The sequence below is a fragment of the Vespula vulgaris genome, chromosome 1 (genome assembly GCF_905475345.1).
Source record: "Vespula vulgaris chromosome 1, iyVesVulg1.1, whole genome shotgun sequence".
Taxonomy (NCBI): Eukaryota; Metazoa; Arthropoda; class Insecta; order Hymenoptera; family Vespidae; genus Vespula; species Vespula vulgaris.
The window spans coordinates 4,246,566-4,259,950 of record NC_066586.1 but is presented as its reverse complement, the minus strand read 5'-3'; the positions used below and the strand labels follow the sequence as shown (position 1 = coordinate 4,259,950).

The 13,385-nt window shown below is 27.0% G+C and overlaps 2 protein-coding genes across 7 annotated transcripts; one reads left to right on the top strand and one right to left on the bottom strand.

Moving 5' to 3' along the window:
• Positions 1 to 375: 375 nt before the first annotated feature.
• On the top strand, positions 376 to 7,811 carry LOC127066663 (catenin alpha). Of its 2 annotated transcripts, XM_051000656.1 has the most exons (8): positions 376 to 552; positions 1,062 to 1,399; positions 1,470 to 2,202; positions 2,386 to 2,412; positions 3,365 to 3,598; positions 3,690 to 4,292; positions 4,364 to 5,041; positions 5,129 to 7,811. In XM_051000656.1, exons 1-8 carry the CDS (start codon positions 547 to 549, stop codon positions 5,291 to 5,293), a joined length of 2,784 nt encoding a protein of 927 aa, XP_050856613.1. In that variant the 5' UTR covers positions 376 to 546; the 3' UTR covers positions 5,294 to 7,811. The 2 variants fall into 2 exon arrangements, with proteins under 2 accessions (XP_050856613.1, XP_050856619.1); XM_051000662.1 differs by lacking the exon at positions 2,386 to 2,412 and having other exon boundaries at positions 377 to 552.
• A 1,130-nt stretch (positions 7,812 to 8,941) lies between these two features.
• On the bottom strand, positions 8,942 to 12,975 carry LOC127066737 (polyadenylate-binding protein-interacting protein 2). 5 transcript variants are annotated; one of them, XM_051000847.1, is made up of 5 exons: positions 12,827 to 12,975; positions 11,846 to 12,055; positions 11,551 to 11,742; positions 11,393 to 11,452; positions 8,942 to 9,223 (listed from the first exon to the last, which is right to left on the bottom strand). In XM_051000847.1, the coding sequence occupies exons 2-5, from the start codon at positions 12,017 to 12,019 to the stop codon at positions 9,206 to 9,208; spliced, it is 444 nt and encodes a 147-aa protein (XP_050856804.1). In that variant the 5' UTR covers positions 12,020 to 12,055; positions 12,827 to 12,975; the 3' UTR covers positions 8,942 to 9,205. The 5 variants fall into 5 exon arrangements, with proteins under 5 accessions (XP_050856804.1, XP_050856780.1, XP_050856771.1 ...); XM_051000823.1 differs by lacking the exon at positions 12,827 to 12,975 and adding exons at positions 12,265 to 12,470; positions 12,582 to 12,772 and having other exon boundaries at positions 8,942 to 11,452; XM_051000814.1 differs by having other exon boundaries at positions 8,942 to 11,452.
• Positions 12,976 to 13,385: the final 410 nt, after the last annotated feature.

Genomic DNA, 13,385 nt, shown 5'->3' with positions numbered 1-13,385 from the left:
AAAATAAAATTACAAAAATCTAATATGTTGGAAATATGAAAATCTAATATCCTAATCGTTTGATTAGATGCATTTAATAGTACGAATCACAAAACTGAATCTGTTATCGAATTTTATTTCACAATATATATATCGTATAACGTTTTACGTCACCATGATCATTGTTTAAAGTAGTATATAAATGAATAATATTTTACGTTTCTTTTATTAAATGTTATCATATAATAAAATATTTAATTATAAATGTAACCACATTATAACATTAGTATTATTGCTGCGCATGCGCGAAAATGAGATAACGCAATAGTCATTGTCCAATCAGAATATTCCTTTCGGGCGTAGACCGGCTCCTTCAGTTATGGGGAACTTTTTAACTACGCCGGAAGTAATGACGTCATAAGCGAAAATTAGATGACAAACGAATGATGCATCTATCAGTACTGTGTGCTGTTCCAATATTTGATTTTGTTGGATTAGTAAGAAATACGTTCAGTGAAAACGTTAATTGATTAACATTTGTGAGAGTCGTACATAACTGCTTTTTTCATGAAGGTAAGGATGTCTTCCGTGATATATTCATTATACTGATTATCAATTTTACAGCCAGCTTTAGTTGCTTTTTTTTTATAGTGAAAGTAATCTAATGAGTATACATTGTATCTGTAATATACATTATATTATTAGTCATTCTTTTATCTTACGCTGTTATATTTTTTCGTATATTATTTAAAAAAAGGATTATAATTAAAACTACAAATGAATAAAATACTAGATACTTCCTTTATTAATTTGTTTGTAAGTATCTGAAAATATTTGTTTCGTATATATGACTGTATAAATAAGGAAAATATTGGGAATAAATTAGTTTCTCTCTAGAATTAGAAGTTTTTATTATTTTTATATTATATTATTTTTTAATATCAGACATTATTGATATCTTAGTGTTGTCTGATTAAATTTTTAGTATCAGTTTATTATTTTTGATAAAGGAATAAAAAATTATTATTTTATATAAACAATTTTTGAATGCTTTAAAATATATCTCTCATTTTTTATTATAGGATAACATTGCAAACGTAACAATGTCTGACCATTTTGGACCAATAACTTTAAAATGGGATCCCAAAAATTTAGAAATACGTACTATGTCTGTAGAAAAAACTTTGGAACCATTAGTGTTGCAAGTAACTACATTAGTAAACACAAAGGGACCTAGTAAAAAAAAGAAAGGGAAATCTAAAAGAGCTAGTGCTTTAGTTGGAACAGTTGAAAAAGCAACTGCTAATTTTATTGAAAAAGGAGAACAAATTGCATATGAAAATCCTGACATTACTGCAGAAATGTTAAGTGCAGTTGAAGAAGTCAGGAAAACAGGTGATGCAATGAGTATTGCTGCTAGGTATGATTTATTATTTTATTTATTCTTTATGCTCAAAATGCATATTTCTTATAAAATAAATATTTTTTAGAGAATTCTCAGAAGATCCTTGTTCTTCTCTTAAACGTGGTAATATGGTTCGTGCAGCTAGAAATCTTTTGTCAGCTGTTACACGTTTATTAATCCTAGCAGATATGGTAGACGTGCATCTTTTGTTAAAGTCACTGCATGTTGTTGAAGATGATTTAAAAAAGCTAAAGAATGCCTCCTCACAAGGCGAATTATTAGAAAACATTAGACAATTTGGAAGAAATGCATCAGAACTTATGAATCAGGCAGCTAAACGTCAGCAAGAACTTAAAGATCCTCAATTAAGAGATGATTTAGCAGCAGCTAGGGCTGTTCTTAAAAAACATTCTACTATGCTTCTAACTGCTTCTAAGGTTTATGTGCGACATCCAGAATTAGCTGCAGCTAAAGCCAATCGTGATTACGTATTAAAACAAGTTTGTGAAGCTGTGAATACAATTAATGATGTGGCACAAGGAAAGACTCCAACTGATAGCCAACATCCTTATGATGGACCAGGAGAATTAGCAGCTGCTTTAGATGATTTTGATGAAAGAATGGTGATGTCTCCACTTGCATATAACGAAGTACGCACAAGACCCAGTCTTGAAGAAAGATTAGAAAGTATCATTAGTGGTGCAGCATTAATGGCTGACTCTTCATGTACTCGAGATGAACGTAGGGAACGTATTGTTGCTGAATGTAATGCAGTTAGACAAGCACTTCAAGATTTGCTAAGTGAATATATGAATAACGTAAGTAAATTATTTCCTCTATACATTCCATTTTGCAAAAATTATTATTATGTTTTTTATGATACTTCTACAGTCTTATGTGTTATGTCAAGGAAATTGTAAATTTTAGACTACTTTATTACATTGATTTATATAATTCATGTTACATTCATTTTATTGATTTATTTCTACTGGTGGTGGCAGTTACAGCTCGCACGGGGTGGGAAACGGGTAAATATACAAAACATCGTTACAAATATCTTGCACTCCTGTTACATATCATCTGTAATATACACTATTTCATTGGTTTTTGATACTCTTGTTTTTATATGATGCTAGCATCATGCATTATTTGTGCATTTTGTTTATCTAACAAGCACTAAATAATTTTTTAATAACCGCGTACTTATATATATTTTTTTTTCTTTTCTTTTCTTTCTTTTTTTTCTTTTTTAATTTTCTGCACAATTTTATATATTGGAAATTAATAACTTTATAGTTATAGCAGGCTATCAATTATGTATGACACAATATATAATTTAATTTACAATTGTAACTTAAATTAATAATTGTAGGTAAATAGAGAATTGTAGCTCACAAGTACTGTAGTTTGTTCTCTATCTTTGTATTTAGAAATAACAATTTGTAACTATAAACAAAAATTAATTAACATTTTTAAACAGGGAAAGGAAGTAAGAATATATTCTAATTTGGTTTACTGAAAGTATTTTTGTACCTAAATTTATTTATATTTACAAATAATTTGTAATATTTTAAATAACATATTTATGTACTTCATTAATCATCAGATTATTTGTTTAAAAAAAATATATTCTCATAAATTTATTTTATGAAATTATAAAAATAAGTGATAATTATGATGTTTTTTACTATATAATATCAATTTTATGTATCAATTAATAGCTAACTATACTAATTACAGTTTGTTACTTAACTTATATATGTAATAAAAGATATATTTCTAATTAAAAATAACTTCAATTCTTCAATGTACAAGTTATATAGAAAAAGAAGTTATTCTATTTATACTATTATATCTTGTACATAGTTTTATTGAAAGGTTCACAAAAGCTGTATAGCACATAGTATTTATATAATACTTAGAAAAATGATTTGATATATAAATTTATATTGTAGTACATTCTCACGAATATTCTGACAGATGGGTGTTAAAGAACAAACAGAGGGCCTAGAAAGAGCAATAGATCATATGTGCAGAAAAACACGTGATCTACGCAGACAATTACGAAAAGCTGTTGTAGATCATGTTTCTGATAGTTTCTTGGAAACAAGTGTACCTTTATTGGTCCTTATTGAAGCTGCAAGAAATGGAAGAGATAAAGAAGTTGAAGAATATGCATTAGTATTTACTGAACATGCAAATAAATTAGTTGAGGTAATCATCAGAATTTTATAATGAATGATATATAATAAGCAGTAGTATTTGCAATTATACTTTATATTACTATATGCATACTTTTTTTTAGGTTGCTAATTTAGTATGCAGCATGTCAGGTAATGAAGATGGTGTAAAAATGGTACGATATGCAGCAGCACAAATTGAAAATTTGTGTCCACAAGTTATAAATGCAGCTCGTGTTTTGGCTGCTCGTAATCGATCAAAAGTAGCGCTTGATAATATGGAAGTTTTTCGTCAAGCATGGGAAAATCAAGTGAGAGTACTTACAGAGGCTGTTGATGATATAACAACCATTGATGATTTCTTGGCAGTATCTGAAAACCATATTCTTGAAGATGTAAATAAATGTGTACTGGCTTTACAAGAAGGAGATGCTGATACTTTAGATAGAACAGCAGGAGCAATCAGAGGACGTTCTGCTAGAGTTTGTAATGTTGTTCAAGCAGAAATGGACAATTATGAACCATGTATTTATACTAAGAGAGTCTTAGAAGCAGTGAAAGTTTTAAGAGAGCAAGTAATGCCAAAATTTGCACAAAGGGTAGAAGTTGCAGTAGATGCTTTAGGTAGTAATCCTGCAAAAGATGTGGATGAGAATGATTTTATAGATGCATCTAGATTAGTGTATGATGGAGTCCGTGAAATCAGACGTGCTGTATTAATGAATAGAGTAAGAAGCCTTTAATATGCTTTCATTATTTGGATTTTAGAGATTCCTCTTTAACATTTCTTATATTTTAGGCGGATGAAGATTTAGATCCAGAAGATGTAGAATTAGACGAACATTATACGTTAGAAACTCGTAGCAAATCAAGTGCTCAAACTGGTGAACATGGAGTTGATGAATATCCAGAAATTAGTGGCATAACCACGGCCCGTGAAGCCATGCGTAAAATGCCTGAAGAAGATAAACAAAAGATTCTACAACAAGTAGAATACTTTAAGAGTGAAAAGCTTAAGTTTGATAAAGAAGTTGCAAAATGGGATGACGCTGGAAATGACATCATAGTTCTTGCAAAACATATGTGTATGATTATGATGGAAATGACAGATTTTACTCGTGGTCGTGGTCCTCTGAAAACGACAATGGACGTTATTAATGCTGCTAAAAAGATATCAGAAGCTGGTACTAAATTAGACAAATTGACGAGACAAATAGCAGATCAATGCCCAGAAAGTTCAACTAAAAAGGATTTAATAGCATATTTACATCGCATAGCTCTTTATTGTCATCAAATGAATATTACGAGTAAAGTTAAAGCTGATGTACAAAATATCAGTGGTGAACTAATCGTATCAGGACTTGATAGCGCAACTTCACTTATCCAAGCTGCTAAAAATTTGATGAATGCAGTTGTGCTTACTGTAAAGGCTTCGTATGTAGCATCAACGAAATATCCACGACAATCTACCGTTACAGTAAGTGCTACTTCTAAAATTCCAAAATTTTTTTTCGTTAATGCATAAGATATATGATATTAACATTCGTGTAAAATTTTCTAACAGTCTCCCATAGTAGTATGGAAAATGAAAGCACCAGAAAAGAAGCCACTCGTTCGCCCTGAAAGACCAGAAGAAGTAAGAGCAAAAGTACGTAAAGGTTCGCAGAAAAAAGTGCAAAATCCGATACATGCTCTTTCAGAGTTTCAAAGTCCTACTGAAAGCGTTTAAATTTTCCAATTTAAGTAACTCAAAAAAAAGTAGAACTGTATGAATGGCATCACCTTTACGAGATATGAACGTAAGATATTTTATTATTTTTCATAATTACTGATTGGTTGAACAATATATTTCATCATTATTAATAAATGTGTAACAATATAATTCTTGTCAAATTTAGTAAATGGACGATTAATATGAATTTATGTGTGTGTAATAAAAATAAACGATACCCTTATTAAATTTATTTATACTTTGAAGGTTTTATATTTGATACGATTTAAACTAATTAGACTGCTCAAAAATAAAATATCTTGCGTTATTACATTTACTAAAGATTTTCTTTTAGTTATCAAATTGTAACAAAAGAAAACTATACACAATCGAATTATATTAAAGAGAACCTAATGAGATCTGAAAAATGATTTTTAAAATACGTAAGACAAGTATAGATATAATTTAGGTTTCTCTATTGCATGAAAGTCACAAAAACAAATTTAAAAAGATTCTATGTTTAGTTGATAATATAGATGCAGTAAATGAATCTACTTTGTCAAATAGAATACCAAGCATTCATTATATTGACAATGCTTACTCAAAATAGGCTGATGCTGAATGAAGCCAGTAAGTACTATTTACAACTACATTTTGGCAGTTGTATAAACAATTTATATGGTAAGTTATTTAAGAATTCGTACCATTATGATATCATCAATGATATCTCTTAACTTTTGAAGATATATCTTCGCAAATATATCTGGTAAAAAATAATTTTTAACATTTATTCAAGATGTATTTACAACTGCATGAAGTGTGTATACATACACACACACATACATACATACATACACATGATATATACATATTTTATTTGAAACGTAATGTTTCCATAAACAAGATTTATAAGAATACAGACTATTTCTCCTCAAGATTTTTATACCTGAAATATAGTTCATTAATCTGTCATTTTGACAGAATAAAACAATTCAGTAAATACATGATGATAAATGATAATAATAAGACTTAAAAGAACTCAACATTTTTTTCTTTTGAGATATGATATTTGCTACTTCAAAATATGTATTTTATTTGATTATTGAATCTTCTATTTCCTTAATGACATTATTTATAAATTTTAAATTAACAGGTGTTAGATAAATTGTTTATGATATATGTATTTCACTAAAGTATTTATATTTTTATTATATCAATTATATTAATAATACCTTAATTGCAGAAATAGAAACGACTTACAAGGAATTATTTCTTGTGCCTTAATGGCATACTTTATCTTCAGTATGCTTGATTTTACAAGGTATATTTTAATAAAAATTTTATTATATATACATATTAGTTTCTGAATAGATAAGCAATATGCCTACTATGTATTAGATTTATCATGTACTTGTTGACACAACATTACATTATTTTGATGAACTCTTTACAATTTTTTAATATGTGTCTATTGCTTTTGACATTCCTTTATTTGAAGTATAGCTATGTTTTAAGTATAAATATATATATTTCTATATAATAAATATATATAAAAATTACTTGAAACAATTATTGAACCATAATCAACATGATAATACATATAAAAAAAAAACAATTGTTTAACTAATACATTAATTTTATTTTATTTTTATGTTGTTTACAACACAATATTAATAAAAATTCAGTATTGAATTGAAATAAAGAGACTGTCAACAAAGTATTTCAAGCAAAAAATATGTGTATATAAATAAATATAATTATATACTTATGAGTGAATATTATTTAAAATTTTTATATTATAAACACGAATAAAAATTAAATAAAAAGATACAAATCTTTAATTGATTTATGTAAGAAATGTATTTATAATAAAAAAGGGAAAAAGATAATTTGCATTATAAAAGGAAACTATATTGATGTTACAATAGTATATAAAAAAATATTGAAGTTACTTTCAATATATTTATTATTTTAATTATTTTATTGATATTCAATGCAGTTGTTAATTGTATGCAACTTGAACTTATATCAATATATATAATTAATTTGTCAGCATAGTTTCATTAAAATCACAACTTACTGAAAGTTTTAATATATTTCTAGGAAATCTGCCAATTAATCATTATTTTACAAATATTCTTACAGAAATGATATAAATATTGGAAGTAAATTATAAAATATGAACAATTTTAATTGATGTAAATATATGTTAATCTCTTAGCTGATAATGTAATATCTTTTGATTCCTTTTGGGATTTATATACAACTTATTATTGATTAATTTATTCATTTAAGCATGTACCACTTAACTTTTTATGTTAACAAATAATTTAACATACCTAAAAAAATATGATAATAAAAAAAAACAAATAATTGAATGCATTGAGTATGCATGCAGTAAATATGCCAAAAATATAGTGGCAACAATTTTCTACTATTGTAAACAACAATAATATATGTAAAAATTACACATAAAAAAAAATGTAATACCAATATGCTGCCAAATATAAGAGAGGTGATGCTTTTTAGATACTAATATTATTAGTCTATTCAATTTATGTATTTCAGTTTTAACCCAATATGATATATATACATTTATATATTATTTTTATCTTTTATTAATGGGACTTCTGTATTTATATATACCCTACTAGATATACAAAATTATAAATAATAGGGCATGTATAATTTAGTAAATCAGATCTGCAATAAGAAAGAATTACAATGAGACCACATTGAACATTATCAGTACATATATATATATATATATATATATATATATATATATATATATATATACACATACTTTATTTATATGCTACATAAATGCTACAGAAAAAGGTTTGAACAAGAACCAGATGGAAAACTTATAAATGCAATATTATTTACTAATTATTATAGGATATAAAACCATACAGTATTATATATATATATATATATATATATATATATATATATATATATATATATATATAATATGTTTTCTACATTCATATGCTATTTTCACATTAATTTGTTATATTCTGCTTTGTTATAAAATCCAGAAGATAATATTGTTCACTTGTATATTAGGAATATATTCAATTAATGAATTTATTTATATATCCATTACTTTACTTTATGTTTATATATAATGAAACAATAAAAGTAATGAATGCCTGCAATAAAAAATTTTTTTCTATATTACAATTTTTATGTCAACCAATAGTAGCAGGATGTAACAAATTACAACTATTTCATTAATAAAACTAATATTTTGCACAAGCACTGCTCCATACTATTGAAGAATATTGCAAATGTGTATTTTCCAAATCTAAATGATTATATATATAATGAGTTAAAAGTAATGTACCTTATCTTCACTACCAAATTTTTCTTAAGGGATACATAACAAAATATTGAAAGAATAACTTGCATAAATATTATGAGATATTGTACTTTTGTAAAAGCTTTGATGTGTGAAAGGTGCGATACAATAAGTTGAATGCAATATATATATATATATATAGACGTGCTATCAAAACTTTCATATTTAAAAATATTAAATGTAAATTGACACAGATTAAAAGATTAAGAGGTGTTATATGAATACAACAGTGATATATATTTTTTACATTCAGAAACTTTTTTTTCAGTTACTTCATCATGTACCATTTACTGTACATGTTCTTTTTTATTTTTTTTTTTTTTTTATTTATTTTATTATTTTTTTTTTTTTTCTTATATATCATGAATGAATTCTAATTTCAATTCTTTTACAAATAGCAATTCTTTACTTGACTTAGTACAAAATTCTCTAAGTATCAGAGTCATTCCATGCTTGTTCAGTTTTCTACTATGCAGAGAGAGTAATATTTTCAGTTGCCCATTGGTTTCCATATAGAGATTAGATTCGCAATTTCAAAGTGGAATTGAATATCCATATGAGATTTAGCTGAAGATCTGAACCTAAAATGTTACAGACAAAAAATCAGTCTCTATACAATTGCACATTAATTCAAATTATAAAGTATGTGCAATGAGATCATTAAATTTGCTTGAATTTCTTTTGTTGAACCATAATATTTGAGAAGAATAAAAAATAATTATTTTCAAATCTTTCTTTCATATTCTTTTATAAAGGCTAATGTATGTACATCCAATAAATAGATGCAATAATTATGCAAAAGGAATTCAAGTTAAAAAAGAGTCACTTGATGGTTTATAATTTAAACAATGATTAAAAAGTGGTTAATAAAAGATTTAATGCAAAAAAATCACTTAATGAGTCATGTAGCGCAGGAATGGTAACATACTAGCATAATATATAACAAATATAATGTGATGTCTTAATGCAAACAATATTGTACTAAATGAAATCTGTTTACTTCGTTTTCATAATCACAGCACTCATTCAGGCTATATAAGGTTGCGATAAAACATATTTACCACATACTATTTTATGCAATTTTATGATGTTATGATGTTAGAATTTTTATTGAGAGAATACTAACAAAATTTCTATATCCATATTTGAACTTCCATATATATTACATGTATGTGACAAATTTGCTTTCATCACCAGTGTGATCTTGAATTGCAAAAATGATAATGAAAATAAATATATTAAAATATGCTATAATTCAAGTAAACAAAAAATTAAAAAAGAAAATAAATAAAATATTAGGAGACATACAAAAAACATACAACATATTATAGATACATTTCTAATTGATACTTTCATAATTAAGTTTATAGGAAAATTTTTGAATAAATCTGCAATGAACTTCCAAACTAAATTTAATAGAAATTATAAACATTATCTTCCTTGCAATTCAAGCAAATTACTTCAAGTACATTCATGATTTATACTATATATGTTTCATTAAATTTCAATAAGGATACATTTCACGATTTATAACCTACGAAATTTTGTTACATCATCTTATAGAAATTCTTCTAGAAAATAAGTATGTAATGTATTGACTCTCTCAGTTAAACTAAGGAGAGTCGAAGAGAGTCCCTCACAGCCTGAGTAAGACTTTCACTTGAGATCTTCAGTTTGTTAAATGATTGCTGACAAAGAATTAAAAACAGTTAGTATGATTTTCAAAAATAAGTTTTTCAATGCAACAATATAATTTCAAACAGAATATTATGCATCATTGGATACATCAAAAAATATAAATATTATTATTAATATTAATGTGATATATTATAATAAACTATTAAAAAATTCTCTTGTATATTGACACATGATTAATATTTTACATAATCTTTTTTACAAGCAAGTACAATATTTTCACCAATGATTTTGCAAAATATAGAAATTATAAATTAAGTTCAATAAAAGGAACTCTGAATAAATATCTCAATTGTTAATGAGATACGTAAAGCTTTAAAAGTACTACATTGTAAAAAACTCATTTTGGAGAACAAACAATTTGAGTTTTCTTTGTATTCTTTGTTTCAGTGTATACATACGTAAAATATAAATGTAACTTGTAATATTGCATTAACACATTAATTTTTTTATTTTTTTGTTTTTATTTTTTTTTTGTATTTTTTTGTTTTTAAAGGTATTAATAAAATCTTAGAAGTTTAATGTATCTTCCATGCACTCAAATAATTATCACTTATAAGTTTGAAGCAGATTTAATATATCATTGCAATATATTCAATAAAATGTCAGTAAAGAATGCAAAAAATGATATTTGAGAAGAAATATAATGAAAGGGATGTAACCTACATAAATTTATGCAATCAGTAACTTATGCATGTAGCTATTAATTCTGTCAACGCAGATCCGGCACAAAATTAAATGGCCATAATATAGTATAATATTATTTTGTCCATAAAGATGTGAGTAATGTACAGCATCTATCAGTAATTATACAACTGATCTTACTAATTTTCGACATTAAATAACAATGTCGCATACTACCCACTGTCATATTATTTCATACTGTTTTAAGTATAGCCACAATCATTTAGTTCCTAATTAGATTTTGTTAATACGACTGCCTGACCAAGGATGGCAAAATTTAGCTACGATAGTAGCTTCATTTTAAGTGTCTTAAACAAAAAGAAGTAGGCCCTCTACGATGATTCAGCAGTGACTTCTGGTGGTGTACTTACAGACGTCACTGTTGCCTTGAATGCTGGTATAAATTCAGCTGCATCTGGATTTAATGTACTCTAAAATGTAACATTATTCATCAAAATTTTATACCTATCAACTTATTTCATATTTTTTTGTGAAGAGGGGAGGGGGGAAAAACAAGAAAAAATGATACCTGTTTGGCAAGATCATCATGCATTCTCAAGTCACTAAGTTGTTGACAAAGTTCGGCACCATTATTGTATGGAATACTAGTGGCAGTTGACCAGGCAGTTGAATTTATATTTCTTTCATGTTGTCTTTCCTCTTCTAACATTGCCTCAAGACATTCTTCCATTAGTTCTTCCTCTTCTAATTGTTGTAGTACCTGCGGTAAAATCTTTAACCTATAAATTCTGTATATACACTAAAATTTAAAAAAAAATCTTCAATTAATTGTTATATTAGAAACACAAATGTCACAGAAAGACCTGTTTATCAAATTCTTCTTCATTTTCCATCCAAAGATATTCAGAAAAATCCCCATCACTAGCCCCTTGAACATCAGTATCCGTGTCAAGGGTAGTATCAAAGTATGTTATCACACTATTCTCATGGCCGTAATATCCGTTGCCAGAGCCACTGCTTGGAATCTTCATTTTCATACCACCTTTATAAATGATCCTTTACTAAAGGATAATCTATAATTTAAAAGTTTCTTTTATATTTTCTACCGGTAAATAATACTAATATTTTTCTTGGTTAAAAAAACAAAGTATTCTTTTTTCTCATATATTTATGATTTACATATGAAATATTATATACAGCATGAAAGACAAAGAAAAATCTTTCTCTTTCCTATAACCATGTTATCTTCTGTGATTGGAAGAAAAAATTGAGTTTTACAAACCCAATGTCAATACACTCTATCTTGTGCATATAGATTTGTTATTCTTAGTTGCATTGATCAATTAACAATCCCGTGTAATTAAACATGAAAAACACCATATGGATCGTTTTTCTTCTCAGTATTCTTACAGACAATCGGACGTGTACATAAAAACTGAAAGTTTGGAAAGTGCCTGACGAAATAGAACCTTGAACTCTTCGAGACACCTTGAGAGACAACAAACGGAACGTTTAAGAATGCAACTGCTGCTCCGTTTACGCATATGGGAAGTTTAATGCTATATAATATGCTCCTAGAACGATCTAACTCGCATTTACCTCGAATTTAATCTTGAAATGCGTTATACACTAAAAATTTGGAATACTTTTATCTACCGGTTCATAATAATTACAAAATGGAGCAAGATTGCTTGACAGATCACCTACGGGGCGACCATTTTTAACAATCTACGCAGAACGATCCCGGAGGAAGTTTTGTGGTGCCTATTCGTGGCTTGTACCGAACGTCTCTTGTTATTGATGATAAAAATTCCCTCTCGCTATGTACTGAAGTGTAAACATACCTTTTGATAACGAGAATTGAGCTGACTTGACGTAGGAAACACGATTTACGCAGCACATGAGTAAAATACGTGTCGCGCAACACAAATTAACGCTTCGACTAATATGTTGCACGGTGCTGCCATCGCGTTTAGCAAGGGAGCAGCGGCCGCGATCATAAATATATACGTCAATATGTCAATGTAACTATTTCAAATAACAACATATTCTATTTAGTTCTTTTCCTCCCTTGGGGATAATATTATTGTTTCTGAAATGAATGGATTTACAATACAATAAAGATTTCAATAGAAATTAGAAATAGGTACGTTTCATCGTAATAATATTATTATTCGAAACGATTATTCGCCTGTGAATTTAAGAAAAATATCAACATTGTCAGTATCACAACTATTTTAATTTGAGATATTACATATAAAAATAACATTAATTATTTTATTAACTGCTATCTCGAATAATGTTCCGAAAATAAAATTTCATAATTCTAATCAATAAAATATATAACCTCGTACAGATTGTAAAATAAAAGATTGTTTAGTAATAGTAATAATTTGATTCACT

Coding starts and splice junctions, on each gene's coding strand:
- LOC127066663 (XM_051000656.1), top strand. Junction 2,203..2,385: donor TAAGTGAATATATGAATAAC/GTAAGTAAATTA, acceptor TGGTGGTGGCAG/TTACAGCTCGCACGGGGTGG. Junction 5,042..5,128: donor CACGACAATCTACCGTTACA/GTAAGTGCTACT, acceptor ATTTTCTAACAG/TCTCCCATAGTAGTATGGAA.
- LOC127066737 (XM_051000814.1), bottom strand. CDS start 12,019: ATGAAAATGAAGATTCCAAGCAGTGGCTCTGGCAACGGATATTACGGC. Junction 11,743..11,845: donor AAGAAGAATTTGATAAACAG/GTCTTTCTGTGA, acceptor ATTTTACCGCAG/GTACTACAACAATTAGAAGA. Junction 11,453..11,550: donor ATGATGATCTTGCCAAACAG/GTATCATTTTTT, acceptor GTTACATTTTAG/AGTACATTAAATCCAGATGC.